This window comes from Phyllostomus discolor, chromosome 5 (assembly GCF_004126475.2).
Source record: "Phyllostomus discolor isolate MPI-MPIP mPhyDis1 chromosome 5, mPhyDis1.pri.v3, whole genome shotgun sequence".
Lineage (NCBI taxonomy): Eukaryota > Metazoa > Chordata > Mammalia > Chiroptera > Phyllostomidae > Phyllostomus > Phyllostomus discolor.
This window is the reverse complement of record NC_040907.2, coordinates 84,694,602-84,716,938: the sequence shown is the minus strand read 5'-3', so window position 1 is coordinate 84,716,938 and position 22,337 is coordinate 84,694,602. Positions and strand designations below refer to the sequence as shown.

Below are 22,337 nucleotides of genomic sequence, written 5' to 3'. Positions count from 1 at the left end.
TGTTAAGGGAATGCTTTGCAATATAGATTTTTAACATGTGATTCCATTGTTTTATTCATATACTACTTAACTGGCATTCATCCTATACCAGCCTGCATTCTTGGGGTGGGGGGAGGTCCTCCCTTATCTAAAATGCAAGTTTCTTGAGGGCAAGGATTTATCAAACTCAGAGGAACTGTGTGTTTAATGAGTGCTGTTATTTCTGCTACTGATGATTCTAGCCTACTCTGAGCCCACATCAGTGGTTAAAATCCTGCCAAGTCAAATCTTACCAGGCCTTTTAAAATTCAATTTCCACTTCTTTCTGGGACCACTGGCACCAACATTATGGTGCTTTTGCTTCAGGGTGCCTAAGTACTGAGAAGGGAAGAAGAGGAGGTACAAGTTCCCTTTTTACTTAGAAGAGCCTAAGAGTAACATTTGCCAAGCTTCCAAAGGGGAACGGGACAAACTATGGCTATTATTATATGTGTATGTGATGGAAAGCATGAATCCAAAGGAATTTGGAATGGAGTAATTTGGATGAATATTTTAATTAAATCTGGTAAAGGAATATCTAATCACAGAATCTGGAAAAAAACTTTATGCTATAAATGAAGATAGGGTCACAGCAGGGTCTCCAGTGCAACCAAGCATGTACATTGGCACAGTATAAAAAGTTCCAGAGCATCCAGCCGTGAATCTGAAAGTTAATAATTTTCATTTGCAATATGATGGACACAAGGATATAAAACATAGAAAGGAAATTATCACCTTGCACAGGTGTCTATGGGAAAGACCACCTGCTAACCTGAGCACCCCTTCTCTTACCCCTTGTACTTGGAACAGTACAAGGGAAGCCCCTGGAAGATAGGGACTTCTGCTTCTACTTATGTCACTCCATATTTGATAGGTAATAAGGTTCCAAGGACAGTTTTGGAGGGTAAAGGTAAACACAGCCCACAGTTGCTACTTTAGAAAGTGGGAGGTTGAAGGACCTGAACACTTTATTGGACAAAGGTCAACATTCATGAGTAAGAAGAAAGGGGTGATGTTTGGGGTTGGGGAGGCGATGGAGGAAACATTCCAAAGTGTGCTGCAAGGCTTAAGAATGCGTTTCAATTAGCAAAGGGAGTGAGCTGGGAGCTCTGTCTTCTGATGCACATGGGCAGGGGTGCAAAGGAGATGAAAAAGAACAAGTGAGGAAAAGGCTCAGGGAAGAACACGAACAATTCCATAAGGATGAAGGGCTTTGTGCTAAACCTGAAATACCGAACAAGTGTATGACAGTTTTTAAAATTGGACTTTTGCTTACAACAATATCGAACCATTTCAGTTTGGTACAAAAAAAATCTGTTGTCAGGGCATCTTTCTTCCAGAATGAGTGTGGCTTCAGGGGCCATTCTACAGCTATGCTATGTAAAGTTTGCCCACTCCAGGGCAAAAAGTCCTTTTTCTGATGACTTTCAAGCTCAAGATGACAGTTAACTGTGCTGGCTACTCTCCATTTACTTTCCCACCCATTTCAAATTCATTCTCTCCCTTTTTTGTGTGCTGTGCCCTGTGAAGCTGATCTTGAGATTAGAGGCTGGAAGCAGAGAAAGATCAGGGCATTTCTTCCCTACTCCCTTTCTACTTCTTTGCCTCATCCAGGGCAGTTGCTGTGTCTCTCCACAGACTTAGCTTTCACTGGGTTCCTGTAACACAACTTTTTCCCCTTCCAGCTCAGGCTAGCAACAGCTTTTCATTGTTGCCTGCAACACCCCTGGTTATTCCCTTAGCCCTGCCCATACTTCTGTCTTTCTACCTGACCATCTGAAGTGAATTTTGTCTCTTGCCAAAACTGCTATCACTGATATTGTGCCAGGCTCTAGTCTCAGTCCTCTGTGTGCATAGACCTATATAATCCTCCTAACACTTTACTGATGAGGCTGAGGCACAAGAAGGTTCAGACACTTGCTCAAGGTTAACACAGTAAGTGGCTGGGGTCAAGGTTTGAACTTAGGCAGTTAGCTCTAAATTCTGATCACTTAACCACTGATCCATCCTACCTCTCTTCTAGCTTGCATTACTTCCTGGAGCACAGCTAAGCATGAGAAAGTGGATGCAAAGAGTTCTAATACTAGTTTATATACTAAGCTTATTGGCTTATATACTGACATTATTCATAGGAAAAATTCTCAGGTCATAATTAACTCTTATGTTTCATTCTAATAAATTTCAGATTTCCTATCTGAGTGGCTCTCAACCCTGGTTGCACAACCAGAATCACCTGGGATGTTTTAAACTGTCCAATGCCCAGGTCATGCCCAGAATATTAAAATTAGAACACTGGAAATGGGACACAACAATGGATAATTTTTTTTAAACTCCCAGGAGATTTTAGCATGCAGTCAAAACTTGAGAACAATTGTCCTAGCACACAGTAGTTTTTACTAGAAGGCAAAGATTATAGGTGGACAGTTCTGGTGCTATAAGTAAAGAGTAACAGGTGACAGCTACACAAAGGGAAGACAAAGAGGAGCTATGGAGAATTTTTGCTAGGAAAGCTTCTGCCCCACCCTTGAAAAAGGTCATGATCTGGGTTCACTTAGTGCCTAGGCAAATTGCTCCTGTGGCTGAGGACAGCTTGCTGTTTTTCTATTTTTACATTATAATAATTGTCCTGGGTCACTTTTTAAAAATTTATCATTATTTTAAGGCATTAAGTAAAAAGCTTAACATACTAAGAAAGTGACAACATACAAATGTGCTCAATAGTGATATGACAGATTGACTTTTCTGTACTATATGTGACCTTGAGTTCTTTTAACCACTTGCATTTCCATGTTCAGTTATTCAAACTGATTATTCCCTAGAAAACACCTGGCAGATTATTAAGCATGAGTCACATGCACCAAGGGCAAATGCAAATGATTGCCAATCAGCCAAGTGTCACAAAGAAAATGATGAAAACTGTTCACATTGACCAGGCTGTATCAAAATACCCTTCTACTTGGGAGAGTGGCACCTATCAAATAATATTGTAGGAATTGTTCCTTAATTAAAATGTGAGCACCTTCTTTTTTTTGATTTGTTTGAAACCCATATGCTAACAAATATGAGAGCCACTCATGTACCAAGAGATTAGTCTACTTTCCAAAGCATCACAATCATCAAGAAAACCTGGGCATATGGGAGGTGGTGGGGGCATTATTATTGGTGGTTCAGGAGGAAATGGAGGCAGCCAGCATGATAGGAAGGGTGGTACTGGTGGTGGGTGGTGGTGGTGGTGGCTGAATTTTAGACCTGGTTTCCTGGTCCCTGTCCTGATCTTGGCATGGAGGGTGGGGGGAGGGAGAAAAGAGTACCACAGAGCAGCTTTCGACTTGATGTTATTTGGCTTATTTCCAGGATACCTGGAGGAATTCTCATTTCCTTCTGTTGAAATGTGATTTTCATTTCATTTGAAGAGCATTCTGTTCTATATAATTAGCTACTTTAGACTTTGGGGAAAGTAGATCAGACAGATTTTGCTCCTATTTCCATGGCCAGTGTAAACCACAACAGTTTTCTCTCTTAAAATCAGTTGAAGCTGTCTTCTGAGCAAATGGCAAAACATTTGTCACCAACTTTCCACTGCTTCAAAGGAGTTGTGGTATTCTCTTTTTGGCTTTTATGCTCTCTAGCAGGTGTTCTTTTAGGTGTGCCTTTCGGTTTATCATAAGCTTCAGAAACATCACAATTCTTTAGAGCCACACTTAAATGAAGCCACAGCTTTACTGTAAGTTTTATCAGTGCCATATCATCCCAAACATCAAATTGTCATGCTGGCCTGTACCACATGGAACAACACCGAGCCCTCCTGCTTAGGGACCTGACTACCACTACCTCCTTTTCCCATCTCCACTGTGAGGCTAATGCCGGGTGTGCAAAATGGGCTGCCTGCCCTCCCTGAGTCACTTTAAAAGGTAGAATTATTGTCAACATACTTTGCTACTCAAGGAAATATACACCTTTTAGAAAGCTTCTCACTCCCAAAGATGACAACATTAAGGTTATTCTTAAATAGGTAAACTTTAGATGTCTGGAAGATTCACTTAAAATAAACTACTTCTTATTGATCTTAATAGGTTAAATAAAAGACATTGTTGTATGAAACAAATGTTTATCAAATGCTCCTACCTGCTGACCTTTAGCAGAAGCTAAGTTCACCTGCTCTTTATTTTTGATCATAGTTAATGTTTAACAATTTTTCAGCCTTAACGTGGGTGGTCAGACAAACAGGGTGGTGTCAGCGGCTGCTTTTCCGGGAAATGGCCCCAGCACAAGGAAAGCACAAGCTTCAGTATCTAAATGCCAGACACAGCCTCCTGTGGTCATGGTGGGTCATTTCCTTTGGACTGGGGCTGAAATAGTCCAATGGCCTTTTCCGGACAGACAACCAAGCAACTTTGATTTATTTCTTATGTTTCTCGTGGCTGGTCTTGTTACGTGCTTGCCTGCAAAGAGCTGATGTTGGGATGCGATAATAGTGTGTGGGCTGATGAGTGGCTGGCACTGGTCCCACTGCAACCTAGCCATACTTCCTACCCTCCTGAGCTACCCTCGTGGTTAGCTCAGGAGTTGGGGTGTTGACCAAGGGGAAATTCAACAACGGCCATTCCAAGCATAAGCCAAGAGCCCCTCTATGCCTCACCTGCCTCAATCCTGCATCTTTGCTTCCCCTAACTCCTCCTCTTCCTGCTCTCAATGGGCTCTAGTGCTCTTTTTCATTAGTTCACCCCAAAAGAAAGATTTCAGCCCAGGTACACTGGGGTATCTTCAAGGTGTGGTTTCCAGGGAAGGTCCTACATGACAGCCTCGCACAGACTCAGCTCCTGTTAAGTTTTTCATTATCATCGGCACTATTGACATTTGGGACTATGTTAATCTTTGCTGTGGGGCTGTCTTGTGCACTGCTAGGATATTTAGCAGCATCCCTGGCCTCTACCCACTAAATGCCAGGAGCAGGCAGACCCTCCCCGAAGCTGTGACAATGAAATGTCTCCAGACATAGCCAATATCTCCCAGGGCAAAATTGCCCCTATTTAAGAACCACTCTACTAGGGAAAAGACAGTGGAGACCCTAACCATCAATCTCCATCGGACACTGGGGCTAAGGACTAAACTGAAGTCTCAGCAACTTTTGCTCCAGCACTTGGCTGTTAGATGTGTGGGCTGTTGTCCTCTATGTGTAGTGTTGTTGTGAAGATGAGGTAATAGGTCTATTCTGTACGGAACCCTTGGCTTGACTAGGAGATTTCTTGTATTCAGAGCTGTCCCAAGGTGAAATGAGTGGCCTCAGAAGTGGCTGATCTCCCCTTATGGGGCAGGCTGGATATCTTTTACTTGCCCCGCCAGAACCATCTTCACCCTTTTCTGCCCTGTTTTGTGCCCACAGTCTCACCTGTAGGGACTCTGTTGATGGGTTCCCTTGCCTTCTGGTGTTTAGTTGGAGAGAGGTTGGAAGTGAAGCCCTGGATTCATTTATTCCCCAGGTCCCCTCATTATGCAAGGTTGCTATAGGCTTACTGTGCCCCTGACATAGGTCTGAACTCCTGTTGGGGGCCATCCTTCAGAGTGCTCTGCCACCTCGGGCCCAGGTGTGACAGGAAGGCCTCTCTGGTACTAGCCTGGTTGCTGCATTACCCTATGGTCTCACTGTGCTCTGTCCTCACTCATAGCTGGTCCTAGCTTTTATCCTCTGAGTTCTTATTAAATTAGGATAATTGGAATATGGCATGTATTTATTGCTGGGACCTTATCTAACACACAAAGTCATGGGATTTTGTATGGAGAATCCATGGATTTTCAAGGTCTCTTCTGACCCCAGGTTCTATGATGCTATGGGAGGCACAGGTGAGCAATCAAGTAGTTGCTCAAACACTAACCTGAGGAAAGCAAACTTCTCATTTGGCTGAGAGATAACGCATATTTATTATAACTTCCTGTATCCGTATCACTGCTGTGGAGGGAAAGGGCACATTTAGAATGCCAAACACTTGTATTGTAGGCAGTATGGATTATTAACCCAAGAACCACCCCTTTAATTCTTTCTCTCTCACAGAATCTTGAGTCTTTTCACTCTCTGAGTGGCCATGTCCTTCAGAGACTCTGTTCCTCAGACCCAGAGTGTGAATGTAGATTTATAGCATTCTCCCTGCCAGGATAGTTTAGGCATGGGTTGTGCTACATTCTGGTTCATCTGAAAGCAAGTTCTGCAGGGGAGCTACTGGTGAAGTTTCCTTACCCTTGAAAATATACACAATGAAAGTCTGTCCCTTTTATCTCACCTCTGGACACTGTGAGAGAATATAACATCTGGGGCTGCCATCTTGCCTTTATGGAAATGGCAGAGTCCAAAGATGAAGTCCTTGATGATATCTTTGAGCCAATGAACTAACCCAAACTCACAACTACTCATCTCCCAGAGTTATATTATGTGACATGATAAATATTCTCATTGTTGAAGCTACTTTTAATTGAGATTTCTGTTATTTGGCTTGAAGCCTGAAGCACCTTAACACACCATTCCAGGTATTTATTTCACTAATCTAGTAATAAATTTGAGAGATTAAAAATTCCACCTTAACATCTCAGCCACTTTTGTTCATTCCCTCCTTGAAACACTTTTTAAATTTGGCTTCCCTGTTCCCATACTCTCCAGATTTGTCCTCTGTCCATTGGCTATTCCTTCTCCTTCTTTTCTTGGATCCTCCTCCTTACTAGAACTCTTCTCATTACTAGAAACTGCCACCCACATGGGTGACCTCACACAGTCCCAAAAATTTCATGCAGACTCTGATGATTCCAAACCTAAAACTATAAAACATCTAGAAGAAAATATGAGAGAAAATGTTTTGACCTTGGGTTAGGCAAGGACTTCTTAGATACTATTCCAAAAGCAAAGTTCATAAAAGAACAAATTAATAAGTAGAACTTATCAAAGTTAAAAATGTCTGCTTTTTTCAAAGACACTGTCAATAGAATAAAGAGAAACCAGAGACTGGAAAAAATATTTACAATACATGTGTGTATCTGACAAAATAATTGCATCCAGAATAAAATTTTAAAAAGTCTCAAAACTCAATAATAAGAAAAAAACCTAATTTACAAAATGGACAAAATATGTGAACAGATATATTTTACAAGGCATTAAAATGACAAGCACATGGAAAGGATGCTCAACATCATTATCATTAGGAAAATGCAAAGTAAAACCATGATAAAATACCACAACACACCTATTAGAATGGCTACAATTAAAAGAAAAATCTGGTCATACCAACTGTTGGCCAGGATGTAGAGAAACTGGAACTCTCATATGTTGCTGATGGGAATGTAAAATGGTACAACCACTTTGGCACCTGTTTGTTAGTTTCTCAGAAAGTTAGGCATACACTGACACTATGACTTAGTCATCTATTCCTAAGTGTTCACCCAAGAGAAAGGAAGCACATGTCCATAGAAAGACTTTTACACAAATTTTCATGGAGCTTTATACTAGTTGTCCCAAACTGGGAATAACCCAAGTGTATATCAATAGAAGAATGGATAAATACACTGTAGTCCATCTATACAATGAATTCTACTCAGCAAAAATGAAAAGAAATGAACTATTGATATATGCCAGAGCACAGATGAAAACCAAATAATTATACTGAGTAAAGAAGCCACAAAACAAAAATGTGTACTGTGATTCATTTAAATAGATTTCCATAAATTTCAAACTGATATATAATGACAAAAAGGAGATTGATGGTTTCCTGGGAGTAGAAAGGGACAGAAGATGAGATTGTCAAGGTCACGAGGGAAACTTTTGGGGGTCATGATTATGTTCATTACCTTGATTGTGGTGATGGTTTTATAGGTGTATACATATGTCAACATTATAAAAACATACACTTTAAATACATGTAGTTTATATATGTCAATTATACCTCAAGAAAGCCATCTAAAAAACCCAAGTAGTTAACTTCTTTTTTTAAAGCCCTGAAGCTGCAAGCCTTCAAAAAATTGGATAAAAACTCAGAATTGTTCCTCTCCGTGGAAATCTTTAGTAAAAGATGAAAGATATTTACAGTCTGAAGCGAAACCAGAGTATCCAAGTAGTTAACTTCTATGGACATAGGTTTATATGTGTGTCACAGGCTGGCATGAGGAAATAAGAGTATATGAGCCTTTCTCCCTAGATATACAGGGGAAACAGACAGACAAACACACACATAACACACTAATCAAAAATCTTGTAGAGACTAAGGCTAATGCTCTCAAGTTTTTATGCCATATTTTTCATTGCCTTTAGCTTTGCTTTCTGTGTACTGTCTTACATATTCCTGAAGTTCTAGAGTAGGGCCTTCTGATTTTACTTTCACCACAACAGATTTTATGTAAAATATAAGGCTTCAAGTGAACAAGATTCCAGACAGAGTTGTGAGGTAGAAAGTGAAGAAGAAACAGAGGTAAGATGCTAACCTATTACCCAGCAAGTGAGAGGTGTCACTTAACCTTTCAGCTCTGGAAGCTGAATTTTGTAATGAGCTGTCACTGTATTTATCACCTAACAATTACTGCAACTGGATAAAGTGTGAAAAACCTGGAAAACATTAGCCTGTCAACTACACTGGTATCTTTGATAAAGTTGTCTATGGCAGGGTCCCAGAAACAATTGAAAATCACCACATGGCCTGTTAAAATGGTCTAGTATCTTTCCATCCCTCTGTTCTGCAGACTTCTTCTGGCTTACAATATGGCAATTGTTTTGTCAGATCAGTAAAGGCAGTCATGTTATTAGAACATTTTGATTTTGATTTTCTATATGGTTCAGAATTACATGTGGCTGGTTCAGCTGTAGTTCAGAAAGAACACAGAGTAAGGTGGACCTGTTGCTGGGTAACATTACTGCCTGCCAGGTGTACCCATAAGGTGGTGTTTAAGTTGAAGACTATACCATAGTTTACGGTCTGTTAGTTACACAAATGCGATTTTGTTGGCATGTTTAAGGTGGAACCAGGTCACAGCATCAATATAATTACAGTAATTTAAAATAATAATACAACTGCAAGTAGACCAGAAAGCTCTGAGGCAGCTCTGTCAATAGGCTTACTATATGAGGAGCCAAATTACCACAAGGTTGCTGGTGTTTACAGAATAAGTACAAAGGCTTTTACTGATCTTAGAATATTACTGTCAATGGCTTGAGGCACTCTTACCCGCAAAAGGAACAATTTTGCCAAGTGCTTTGGTTCCCCATATGGTTTGGTGAACACTGCCAAGATAGTCTTTCCTAAATCTTCCAGGTTGATAGGCTCTGCCATCCAGAGAGTCTCTATGACCCCCTGATTCTTTTTATTACCCCTTGGCTAACCAACTCCTTCTGTTCACATAGCTTTTATCCAAACAGGCACGACAAAGCCACTTAGTTTTCTGCTCACTGACTTACAACCACATGTAAATCTTCCTTATTATTTTACCCCCAGATCGATGGGACTGCAGTTTGAGAAGCTCCCCTAGACTTCTATTTTATATATAGATGAATGACTTCTTGGCTTACATCTGCAATTGGCTAATTGTATTCATTCTGTTTTACTAGTTTGCATGCATTTTGTATTTAGTTTTCCTAGTTTACTTCTGAAAGCTAACATATTACCAGGTTTTGGAGATACCTACCTGGACTGCCTCCATCCCTTCTGTCCCCCATTCTGACCATTGATTTGAGCCCAAATTTGTCGGTAAACTAACCTGTGATTCAGTAAGCTCCATTAATTTAACTGGCTGCAATATCACTGTCAATAAACTGGGCACAATATTCCCTCCAGTTATAAGAATAAAATTTCTTTTAAAGAGGGGAAACAGTGGACACAGAATGAAGAGAATAAGATAGAAAGATTAAAAAATGAAGGCACATATAATTAAATTCTTTGCTATTTAATGTCTGATCTATAAATGTATGAAGTTCAATTATATTTTGGGAAAAGACAGCTAAATAAAGTAATATAATCTGGCACTGCTGTAAACCCAATTTCTATTATCCTTGTTATTTGATTTTATGTGATCAGAAATGTTTACGTTAAATCAACACCTTAATTTTCCAGTAGCAGATCTAATTTTTATTTCTTATTCCCTCCCTACCTGTTATGGTGGGAGAAGGGAGATCTCAGGATGCTAAATAGTTTACCTAAAAAGCCTTAAAACTAAGAGAATCACTATGCAGACTTTAACTACTCAATGTCAGATCTCCATATTAAAATTTGAAGTTCAGGAAAAAATTCAGATATATAACCTTTGTAATGATAAAGTCGGACTTTAGAAAAATAGGATGTAACTAAGTGTTCAACAGACGTTGATGTAGATGGTCAGAGGTGAAGCAAAGTTTTACCCAGATCTGCACACAGGGGTGTTTGCCACTAGTGGAGCCCGGCTCTTCAGACGGCTTTCAGAGCCCATGGAGGAGACCATCCTTCTCTGCACCCATTTCCTTATTCTTTATCAGGTATTGTTTTGGAGCTCTGTTTCTTCTCACATTTGACCTCAACTGTGAAGAGCACAAGCTTTCAAGATGTATTTTCTATGAGCCAATGTAATGGCTGCACATCAGGCTGAGATCATTCAAAATTGTTCTCCTTATAAAATTCTGTCTCCACCCTTTTGGCTGTCTTCAGAGAATCAAGCACAAAATGCAACCTTAATAGGTGACTTCTAGCCTCTGAACCAAGTATTACAGGGTATTCTGTTTCTATTTTTCTTGACTTTCTGAAAAGTAATTTTATATCCCTTAGGAGCCAATAAGCATTTCCTGTAATTAGGGTTTGCTACTGGCACTTGCTCCTTGAAATATTCATCTGTCCAGCTCTCAGACTGAGAGGAGAGCACTGGAACTGTGTGTTTCTGAGCAGGATGGCCATAGTCTTCCCCATCCTGGAACCCTGACTGGAAATTCCTAGAAACAATGTTCCAACTGTATCTTAAGATTTCTGGAATCAATAGAAATGGACACGAGGACTCTTGGCTAGTATTGAACTGAATTGTCACTGATCAGTTGTGTGTAACTTATGTTCTCTGGGTCTTGGTTGCTCCAATTAAAAAAAAAAACTTAAAAGGGATTGAAAGTAAGGGCACTTAAGGTCTCTCTGAGGCAAATCCTGTTAGCATCTTTGCACTTCTCTACATTTCTCAGCCTTCTTTGGGCCAATAGAATGCTCATGGAAGTGACTGACTCCACTTTTCCTGGCCTGCTCCCTACAGTGTCCCATATCCCCTCTCTTCTTATCTACACTGCTGAAGTGAAGGACCCTGAGATGGTGGGACCACATGATGGAAGAAAACTAGATCCCTGAGGATAGCTGTGCATTGATTGTCACAGGAGTAAGAAATAAACTGCTGTACTAAGCTTCTGAGATAATAGGGTTTACTTGTTATTGCAGCTTGCTGCAGTCCTACTCTAACTCATGTGTTCTTTCAGCTCTAAAATTCTGTGTTTTGAAGGAATGGCAGAGCATAATGCAGAGGTGGAAAGAAAGCTGCACACAGGAAGGACACACAAGATGTAAACCTATTGTTTAATTGGATTTCTTACTCAAAGATGCTTCTCTAAGAGCCAGTGTAAAGACCAAGGGGACTCTGGATAGCACTTAAAGGAGAGAGGTGCATGGTTCTTTTTAGTGTGACAGTGACTCTGTGCATGTTATAAGGCCGTCGTCAAAATTGGAGAAATATTTTTTAAAAAATAGAATAAAGCCCCTACTTCCCTCACTTCCGTGTGGCTTAGTTGGTTGGACACCTTGCAAACCTAAATGTTGCTGGTTCAACATGTCTGGGTTGCAGGTTCAATCCCCCTTCAGGAGGGGATTATGTGCGAGAAGCAGCCGATCAATGTCTCTCTCTCTCATGTCGAAGTTTTCCTCCCTCTCTTTCTCCTTCCTTTCCCCCCTCTCTAAAAAATATTTAAAAATCTTTAAAAAATAGAATATAGGCAAATTGTGGGACTATGATGAGATAAATCTCCTTCATTAATGAGAAAGCCCAGAATGGGTCTAAACCAAAAAAGCTCAGATTTCTGTACTTGTGATGTTTGTATAGAGATGGTGGGTGAGTACAGAGCCACCCTAGGCTTCTTGGTGACTGTAATATAATATTTTTGTGGTGATTTTTGAAGAAATATTTTTTGTCACATGGGAAGTGATTAGGTTGGGTAGATACTGATCATTTGGGGAAAATAGACTGTTACTTTCATGCTCTTAGTTTAATCCTTTTTCCAAATGGATTCACACAGATAACATTTTCACCGTGACATATTTTTACTGAGTGAAAGTACCATTTTCAAGAAATCCCCAAAGCTTCATATTTTAGAATACATGAGGCCACTCCGTGGGAAAAGAAAGCCACAGAAGACACTGGGAAACCACATGGCCCATGTTAAATCAAGGAAGACGTCTGGTACGGATGTGAAAGCCCATCTATGCTCAGGGCTCACTTTCTATGTTCCAGCTCCTGTTTACTCTCTGGACCTTGGTCAGTGTCTTCCTGACAGTATAATTTCTGCAGTGCAGCTGGGCTTTGGGACCCATAATCAAATGCAGAAAGCCTTCAGCAGTCCCATCCAGGGAGCTCAATTTTACTTGGTTTAAATGAGAAAGTTAAATCTCTATCCAGACGTGCCTCTGTACAGGCCCAATGAGTCTCACACCTGCAGGACAGTTCATCTTTGAGTGTGTTTTCCATTTTCCAGACAAGCTCAGGGGATCCACTCCCCTCAAAAATTCCTGTCTGCCCTAAATTACCTTATAGTTATAACTAATACCTCAATAAAACTATATCTTAAAAAGGAGAATTGGTTTGATTCTTTACCTGCCATAATTTATGCACATTTTAGTTTTGGAATACAGAGTATTTGCACATGGGAGAGAGGTCTTTGTGCTGTGATTGATATATGCACATCAACAGAACAAATGACAAGGCAGGGGAGTGGAAGTGACCTCTGGCATCTTCTGAGCACTGAACTCACATTTTACTGAAATACATTCACAGCCTTGAGCTGGGGCCTTAAGATTGTCTGGGGATCAGAAACCCTTGTGGAGCTTGCTAAACTGTGCATCCTTGGTTTTCACCCTAGATCCTTTGAATTAGATTCACTGGGAGGCAGGTCAAGGAATCTATATTTTAATAATCTTTACAGGTAATTCTGATCACATGAGCATTTGAGAAACATTCTTCAAGTCAGGAGATCAAGCCTCTGTTTCTGGATTGTAATTGATTATAACCAATTAACTATTTGCTAGAAGAAAGGGAAGGCAGCTAATTCTTGTTGGATGCCTTTTTGTGTGTGTCCAGCATTGTACCAGACACTCCAAGTGTGTATTTTTAATTTAAATATTGCTATAGTCCAACAAAGTTGGTATTATTATCCTCACTTTTTAGAGGAGAAAATGTAGATTCAGAGAGGATAAGAAATGTTAATACATAGAGGGGCAGAGATTTGAACCCATATCTTTTTTGGTTCTAAAAAGCATACTTTTTCCAGTAAGCCATACTCACTGACCATCTTGCTGGGCATTTGCTATGTGTCCAGCATGGACCAAATATTTAAGGGTTTATAATAGGTCACCCTTTGATCTACTGAGAGACATTATGAGAAATTTCTGAAGAGGATAATGGTAAGTCCTTCCATTCACTTGGGGAACTCCTGTTATGGACACTACAGTGCACTGACCAGAGGCCCAGCTTTGTCTCAGTCACTCTATCAGCTCCTGAAAACTTGGCGACTGGCAGCTCTCAACTGGATCCTCATCTGAGGAGGTCCTCAGCTGAAGAGAGCCTCTTATTGCACATCATGTCTCCTCCCTGGGTCAGCCCATATCCTATGTCTGGTTTGGGCAGGGGTAGAAGAGCCCAGCCCTTTTGCTTCAACTCCAGACAACTCTGATGGGCCACCCCAGCATCACAGGGCCCACACAGTCAGTCAGGGCCTGTATTATAACTATACTACAGCCCACCTTTCCGTCTGCCTAATCCTGTGTCCTTTATTGCCTATGGATGTTTCTAAGAGCGCTCCCCACAAACCTCCTGCATCCTAACCTCCATCCCTCCAGAGTTCACTTCTGGGAACTTAACTTGTGATGTTGTCAAATTTTTCTTGTGAATAAATTATGCTTATGTTTAGACAGTGCTATGGGCTGAATTATGTCCCCATGCACCCCTCCCCTGCCATTCATATATTTAAAATCTTAACTCCCAGTATCTCAGAATGTGACTGTACTTAGAGGTAAGGTCTTTAAAGAGGTGATTATGGTTAAGTAAGATTATTAGTGTATACCCTAACCCAGTATGACTGGTCTCCTCAAAAGGAGATTAGGACACAGGCACACACAAAGCAAAGGCCATGTGAGGACACAGTGAGAAGGAGGTCATCAGCACACTAAGGAGCAAGGCCTCAGAAGAAACTGAACTTGCTGGCACCTTGGTCTTGAACTTTCAGCCCTAGAACTGTGAGAAAGTTCATTTCTGTTGTTTAAATCACATACTCTGTAGCACTTTGTTAGGGCAGGCAGACCAAATTCATAAAAGTATTATAGGTTAGAGCTACTTCTTCATTTCAGTCCCTATTCTTTCATCTTTACTCTCACAGGACAATCTAGAAATATAAACAGGTTAAATTGCCATTTAGGTGTGAGGAAGTAAGGAAATAATTCTCAGTAGATAGAGTCATCATATTCCATTAAATATGTCAGAAAAATCATATATTTTAAAAGGTGAAAAAAGAATATATGAATTACTCCACATTATTGCATCTTCTTTTTAGGACATTTATCATAGACCGATGGCAAATGTAAATACATAGTCTGACAGCTATTTTGGACAAGAGGTGAATTTGTATTTAATGGGAGAAAAGAGACACTCTTTCCAAGTTCTGTCAGTCAATATGTTCTGGCCCTCTGTGAGGCAGTAGTTCAGTCTGGCTTTTTTAATTTAGATTAACCACAACAGACTGTGTTCAACTGCCAGCTTCCTGCCTTAGTATAAAAGGAGAGAGTAAGGAATGCCAAAAAAAGAAAAAGTTTTATAGTTTCAAAGATTTTTCTTCCAGTTTTTCCATTTTTCTGAGCCAGCCCCTTTATCATCCCCAGTGGTGCACTGGGAATTATTAAACTACCAGCTTTTTAAAAAAAATGAAACAAGACCAAACTGCCCTGATGTGTAGTCTTTGCAAATTTCTGTGGTGTGAATACCCCCACTATGGCCATTTTCACACTACCTAAGTGAACTCACTCACTGAGAAGCAGGAGCACAGTTGCCCTGGGGAACTGGAACTAGCTGCCTCCGCACCACTGATTCATGAAGAAAGGCAGGAGAAGGCTGCACAGGGCCAGCCTCCCTGCAGCCCTCAGATGGCTCTCCAGATGTGAGCACAGGCTGTCAGCAGTATTTGCAGTTACCTCAGGACTGGCTATTATATGCTGAGGTTATTTTTTGGTAAGGGGCTCACTTTTAAGATTGTTTTTAAAGTTAGTTAGCACAGTTTTCTTCAAAAGATTTTGCTGGCCATGTCCTCATGGTATATTCACTGTTGCTGCTGGAATCAAAATATCCCAGCATCAGGGAGCTCAGGGGAGCAACCAAGTCTAGCCTGAGTCAGATTCCTGCAGCCCCATTCTCTCACCAGGCCTTTCCTCACACTCTATTTCTCCCATTTTCCTCCTTTAGTGTTTCCTTTACTGCACAGACTACTTTTTCTGTGCTGTAGAACTCTGGGTTTCACTGAATCCTCTTTTGAGAGCTTATACTCAATGAATGTGCCAAAGCACAACTCTAAGAAATGTGCCCACTCAGCCCTATTTTATAGATGAAGGAACTGAGACACAGAAACGTTAAATGTTCAAGGTCATACAAGGTCACACTCGTAGTGTCCAGGCTGGAGTTCAATCAGGCAGTGTGGCTCCAGGGCCTTATTTTTAACTAGCATACTGTCCCCAAAAGAAGAGCAGGAATGTACCCTTAGGAAGCATTGATGACAAGGAATACATGCTCTTTTTTATTAGGTGAGACTAATAATCTCCAAATATTTACATTCTACTTAGTCTAGCATGAAGTTACAAGTTTGTGTGTACAGAGTATTCAAATAAAGTTTAATAATGAAAAAAACAGAAGTGATGCAATTAATGATCTCAAAGAATACTTGGACTCTGAGCATAGATAATTATAAAGCAAATGAAAGATTTTAGGTGGTAGAATTGTCTATTTTTCAGAGCTAGAATACCAAAACTTGAGAATCAACATGTATTTATGTTCATTGCAGGGACTCATGTGGAATGAAATACTGGCTGGCTTAATAGAATACTACACTTCTTTCTCGCCCCATCCCCTTCCCCACTCTGCTCTGTTTTTGTCTCTGTTTAGTAAAACTGACTGAGTATTTAAAAATGAAAATAGATAATTTTTGTTTCACCCTTCTTTAAGAAATTAATATTCATACTAAAGAATCACAAATAAATGTAATTTGTTCCAGTTCAGATCTGCGATTTGTTTGGTTGAATCCTCTGAAGTGTCTGCTTCTGTGACAGAGTTTTGCCATGGAATTCTAGGACTAAGAGGGATTTTTAAGAGGTCACCATTTTACTTTAAAACATCACAGTAATATGGCAATCTAATTGGTTTTTAAAGACTTTCACAGAAATTCCTTGAATACTTATCAAATTGTTTAAAGGAAAAAATTGTCATTTTATTTAACTTATAGCCACCCCCTCAGAGTGAAACCAGGCTGTCTTTAGAATGATGTGACTGTCCCATACTTCCTTTTTTGTGTTGGTAGTTAGTTCTCCATGGGACACAGACGACTAATTAATGATCGGACACAACAAGGAATGAACCCTTTTTCTTCTGAGCACATATTACTTTATGTGCCTTTTCTCTCCATTCTCAAGATAACCCCCCATCATTATTTCATAAATTTGGAAACAGAGATTCAAAAGGGCCACGTGACTGACTCTTGGTTACTTTACCGGTAAGTGTCCAAGTGAGGACAGAAATCCAGGCCTGCCTGACCCCTGTGCCACCATACTGTGCCATGCTGCCTGCCTCCCTTAGAAGTCAATTAATAGGTGCAATTACACATCACTTCTACTTAATTTTCACGAAGGTGTCAGAGAGCCTTAATTACACAGGCGAATTGACCATGTTTAACCCTCAACACCCACCAAGACAAGATGAGTTTTTCTGGAACAGTTGAATGGAAGGGGAATGGTTTGAAGGTAGCTGGCTGACAGGGAATGGAGGCACCAGAGAACTGGCTGATCTGTTGCTGAGGGGATCAGCCTCTGAACAGTTCAGTGGGTATAACGTCCAGACTGGCTTGAGCACTAGTTATACTAAGAAGAATGTTCCAGCTGTATATCAGACGACTGCTTCCCCAGAGATTTCTGAATGGAAGAGGATTTCCTGTGGGCACAATGCATCCATATAAAGATTCACCTGCCCTGACTGGTGTGGTTCAGTTGGTTAGGCATCATCCTATAAAACGAAAGGTCACCAGTTGGATTCCTAGTCAGGGCACATGCCTGTGTTGTGGGTTTGGTCCCTGGTTTGGGCACGTGCAAGAGGCAACAAATCAATGTTTCTCTCCCTCTCTTTCTCCCTCCCTTCCCTGCTCTCTAAAACTAAATAAATAAAATCTTAAAAAAATTCACTTAACAGAGCAAAAACTTGTGACCTAAAATCAACCTTTTGATTTCAAATATCAGTTGTAAACCTGGATGAGAACAGAATGCCATTTGTATTATTGTTTTGATGGAACTAGTATGAATTGAATTGGACAAAAGGCAATCACACCAGAAGTATGTTTTTTTCATTACTACTCACCCTTGCCCACATTTTCCCAGGTGATTTTCTCTTTTAGGCCAAGGAATGTTGGAGCTCTAGATCTTGAAAAGGACAAGTCCAGTGTTTTAGTCCTCTGACCAGTTTCTTCCTTTTCATAGCTCTAAAGACTACACGATGTCCTCATGCCTGTGTATGACATTACAGAATTCATAACTTCTTGAACCTGAAAAAAAAAGTTAAAATCATGAAAACAGGTAAACTCTAGGAAAGGCTGAGACACTTTTCATCACTTAAGGAATGCATCATAGCAGTTGGAAAAGGCAAATCCATATTCTCATGAAAAGAACCCATCATTCATTCATTCATTCATTCATCCATGCAATCAAAGAAAGCAGTTTTGGAGCTTCTATTATGCATTAGCTGGAACTTTAAGGACATATAAAATATGGGCCTCTTCTCAAGGAACCCACAGTTTAGTAGGGAGAACCAACAAATGCAATGCTATAAAATGTCACAGGCACTCTGGTGGAATATGAAGTGGGTCTGGTGAAGGCACAAATGAGGGAGAAGATAAACTTTGGGAGGAGTCTAGAATGCTGTTTGCCAGGTCTTTGTTATTTGGGCAGATCGGGAGAAGTGAGCGACCCTCCGATATCTGTAATCCACAACTTCCATCCTGTCATGGGTTTAACTTTTTTCAATCCTCCACCCTACTGCCTCATTATTTCCCTTTAAACTAATCAAATACGTTGCTGCTTGTATCATTCTGAAGCTTCCCAACATGTGTAATTCTACCTCTCGGCAGCAGCTTGTGGAGGTCACTGGAGCTCTATGCTTTTCTCCTTTCCTGGAAATGTTTTGGCAATGTGGCTTTTGCACAGGTTAGATGCAAACGCCAGACTTTGATTTTTTTTGGAAGAATAGAATTGACAGGGCTTTTGGTTGGTCAGTACGGCTAGTTTTTCACTTCCCTTTCATCATCTCACAGCCATAAAGTTCAGTTTGGGGATGGTGTGTGTGTGCTTCTGTATATGTCTATATGAACCTTTGTTGAAATATATATTCTTAGAAAAACCCTGACACTTAACCCCATATAGGGCACATGGAAGTCTTTTGGAGGAGCAGGAAACTGGACATTTGTAAAAGTAAAATGTTTTTCCTATAAAGAATGAAAAATCCTGAGTGAGCAATGTTCTAAAATGTGGAACAGAAAAATAAGGCTTGCATGTGACACAGAGTAGAAACTCAGCAAACTAGGTGATGGGCCTATAGAGCTACCCTGATGGGGAAAGAAGTCTTCCTAGAACTGCTCTCCAAACAGAGGATCATTGAGAACATTGAGAGTTGAGAGTTGAGACCAACTCTCAACATCATTGAGAGTTGGTCTCCTTTCACTTATACTAGAATGGGAACAGCTTCCTGTAATTTCAGTTTGATAAACTCTGTTTTTATAACTGTTGTTAAGGGGTGAAAAAGAATTTTCCTCTGAGGCACTTGTAGTGCTAGGCAAGAGGACATGGGCCTGTGACTCGTTTGTTATGCCTCAACTCACCCATGGTCACCCAAGAATATTGGCCCCAGACACTAAACAGAATCAGCAGGGACAGTTACTATATTTTTGACATTCTGTCCACTTTCCCCTTAGGGATTCACACCTTGAGGTATTTTAACTATACAGGATGTCTGAGCATAAAGATAGCCACTAAGAGTGGATTTGTCTGTGAGGGCCCCTTATCCTGTAATTATATATATATATATATATATATATATACATATATATATATATATATATGTATGTATATATATATATATATATGTATGTATATATAGAGAGAGAGAGAGAGAGAGAGAGAGATTTCATTGAGTGTTTGTAGTAAAATATAATGCACTTGCAGAAAACTGTGCAAAACAAATGTAGAGCTTGATAAATTGTTATAGATGTAAACTGCCACCCAGGTCAAGCCACTGAATACTGCCAGGACTCCAGGAGTTTTCTGGGTGCACTTTCTAATACAAACATTTTCTTTTCTGTGTATGCAGTACTGCCAAGCCCCACACAGGGAACCTTGTGTTGCGCCTTGTGTTTTTGAGCTTCTAGCTCTCCCCCAACTATGTCCCTTTCCAAGGGGACAGGAGTTTTACAGCCAAGAGGCCATGACAATCTGGGACCCATGCCTCCTTTTCTAACCATGGGCCAAGTACAGGGACATTTGGATTCCTTGTCCAAATGAGTCTGCACCCACTTCCAGGTCTTCTGGGTCTCCTCCTTGGCTTTTCTTTCCTAAGAGATATACCCTACGGGAAGATATTTGAAGGAGGCTGTGGATGAAGGTTAGACTTCAGGACTAGGAAATGTGCTTACATGAACACAAAGGCCCTCGATGGGATAGAGCAGAGGGAGGGAGGAGAAGGTGGATGGCCCTGCTATCTGGGGGCCATTTCTTCTTGTGTCACGTGTTCCAGTGAGAAACTCTAAGCAGTCCAAGAATTCTGAGGTGCAGCCTGATCTTCTAGTTTGCCATGAAAATATATTTGTCAGGATAGGAGGGTAGAATATCTTTCATTTAATAGTTGGTAAGTTAAATTTACAACTTCAAATATTTAGGCCTATGATATGAATTTCTCCACTTAAGTTCCGCAACTGTTAAGGGTGAGCTTGCCTAAAGGTAGCTGTCCTATTATGAAAATCCTCTTTATGCCTTTATTTACACTTGACCCACTTAAGTCTACATTCCTGTACACTACAATCAATGTACAGTTTTTGAATTCTGAATAAACATCATATAGTATATATTCTTTTAATTTGGCTTCTTCTACTCAGCATTATGTTTATGCAATTCAGCTGTGTTGTTGCCTATAGCTTTAGCCTATAATTATCATTGCTGTATAGTATTGTATTATATGAATATTCATCCATTTTAATGCTGATGAACAATTGAGTTATCTCTAGTATTAGGCCATATGACTAGTACTGCTAAGTAGATATTTTATTTATTTTTGTTGTGTATATACATAGGATCAGAGTGGCTGGATGATTGAAAAGCACATCTTCAACTTTAATGGAAAATACCAAACTGTTTTCCAAAGTGGTTGTACTAATTTATATTCTCACCAGAAGGGTATGAGAGTGCCCATTGCTCTTGAAAATGGTATTTTTTCTTAGTTTTAATCAGTCTGTGCTAGAAATATTTTAAATATACTACTAAAATTTTTCTTTTTTAAAATTTCTTTTATTTGCATTTTAAGATACCAAAGTGATTCTACTAACTTGGAGTTCTAAGTTGTCTGCTAATAGCATCAGTAGAGGCATATATAATAACAACAATAATATGATAATACCCACATTTTTATTTTAAATTCGGTACCTAAGGGAAAACCTGTAGCCTTGGCAGATTCACAGTAATAAAATCCAAATAAACAGGGTTGGTCCTTACAGCATTTGAAAAGAATTCACAGATTAGCAGACTGACCTAGGGGGTGAACTGACATACCAAATATGAATTTGACATTGACTTCCTTTCATAGGGGTATGAATGTCCTCAGAACTTGCTCTGAAAGTTGGGGCAGCACTGGGTACAATTTGCTGAATTACCCAGCTGGGATGAGTCAGGACCACCTTAGAGTAGCAAGATCAGCTGGGGGAGCCCATCAGTTTGCAACTCATTAACATGCCACATCTGGTAACATCTGTTTTTCCAGGAGGCAGAAATAACCATGTGCTCTGGTCAACAGAAAACAAAGGACATGCTCCAGCCTCTTCAGCAGAAATAGTCATAGTCTCCTCACCTCACACTTCCTTCTCCACCTACTTGGGCTCCTGAGCTTTCTTCCTCTTGCTGGTATCCTCAACCTCCTCACCACTTCCTCCTTTTAGTGCACTCTCCTGGGCAAAGCCCAGCCCTAGATGAACTCAACTGTTTACTTTCTCTATTTCAATTGCCCAGCTGTTGAGCATTGCTGGAAAAAACACACACACCCTGCAGATGGTGCCACTGTAAACTTACGGTCACCAAAGCTATATGGGCTCTTATTACTGTTAGGCAGCCCTTGTCTGTTTCTCTGGTCAGCTCACCCTCGCATACTCCCATTTTTCTATTACAGTGATAATAGGTCCTCTTCTGTAATGATGCATTGGGTGCCTAATCTAGACACAGCTGGCTATTGTCCGTTATGCACAGGGCTATTTCAGACTTCCTCTGCTCTCCTCAAGTCTCTGGTTTTATTGCCTGCCCATTTAATTAGCCCCAATCCCAAACTCCACTGTCAGCCTCAACAGTCAATCTCTCCCCCTGCTTCATGAAGAAAGCTGGCACCATCTGAAAGGCACGCTCTTGGCTTCCCTCCTCTAAATCTGCAGATTTACTTTGCATCCAAACTCATCCCATTTTCTTCCCTGCTTCTTTATGACAGTAAAGGAAGTATCTCCTCTAGGGCTCAATCTAATACCTCTGCCTGGTTACAGTGTCTTTTCAGGGATGTCTCTCTACATACCCTGTCTCCTGACTTCTTCCTAGCACTGGTCAAAT

At 40.4% G+C, this 22,337-nt stretch overlaps 1 protein-coding gene, 1 non-coding gene and 1 pseudogene across 2 annotated transcripts in view; all 3 read right to left on the bottom strand.

Annotated features, from left to right (window-relative positions):
* The window catches only part of NEDD9 (neural precursor cell expressed, developmentally down-regulated 9), a 181,699-nt gene that overhangs the window by 99,062 nt on the left and 60,300 nt on the right, over positions 1–22,337 (bottom strand). The window contains exon 2 of the mRNA XM_036026509.1: positions 17,851–18,034. Within this exon, the coding sequence (XP_035882402.1) occupies positions 17,851–17,862 (12 nt within the window). The 5' untranslated portion in view covers positions 17,863–18,034. The remainder of the gene's footprint in view (positions 1–17,850; positions 18,035–22,337) is intronic.
* Positions 12–6,846, bottom strand: LOC118500730 (annotated as a pseudogene).
* On the bottom strand, positions 7,989–8,104 carry LOC114498188. The gene has a single exon (XR_003684637.1). It is a non-coding gene; the product is annotated as a U5 spliceosomal RNA (small nuclear RNA).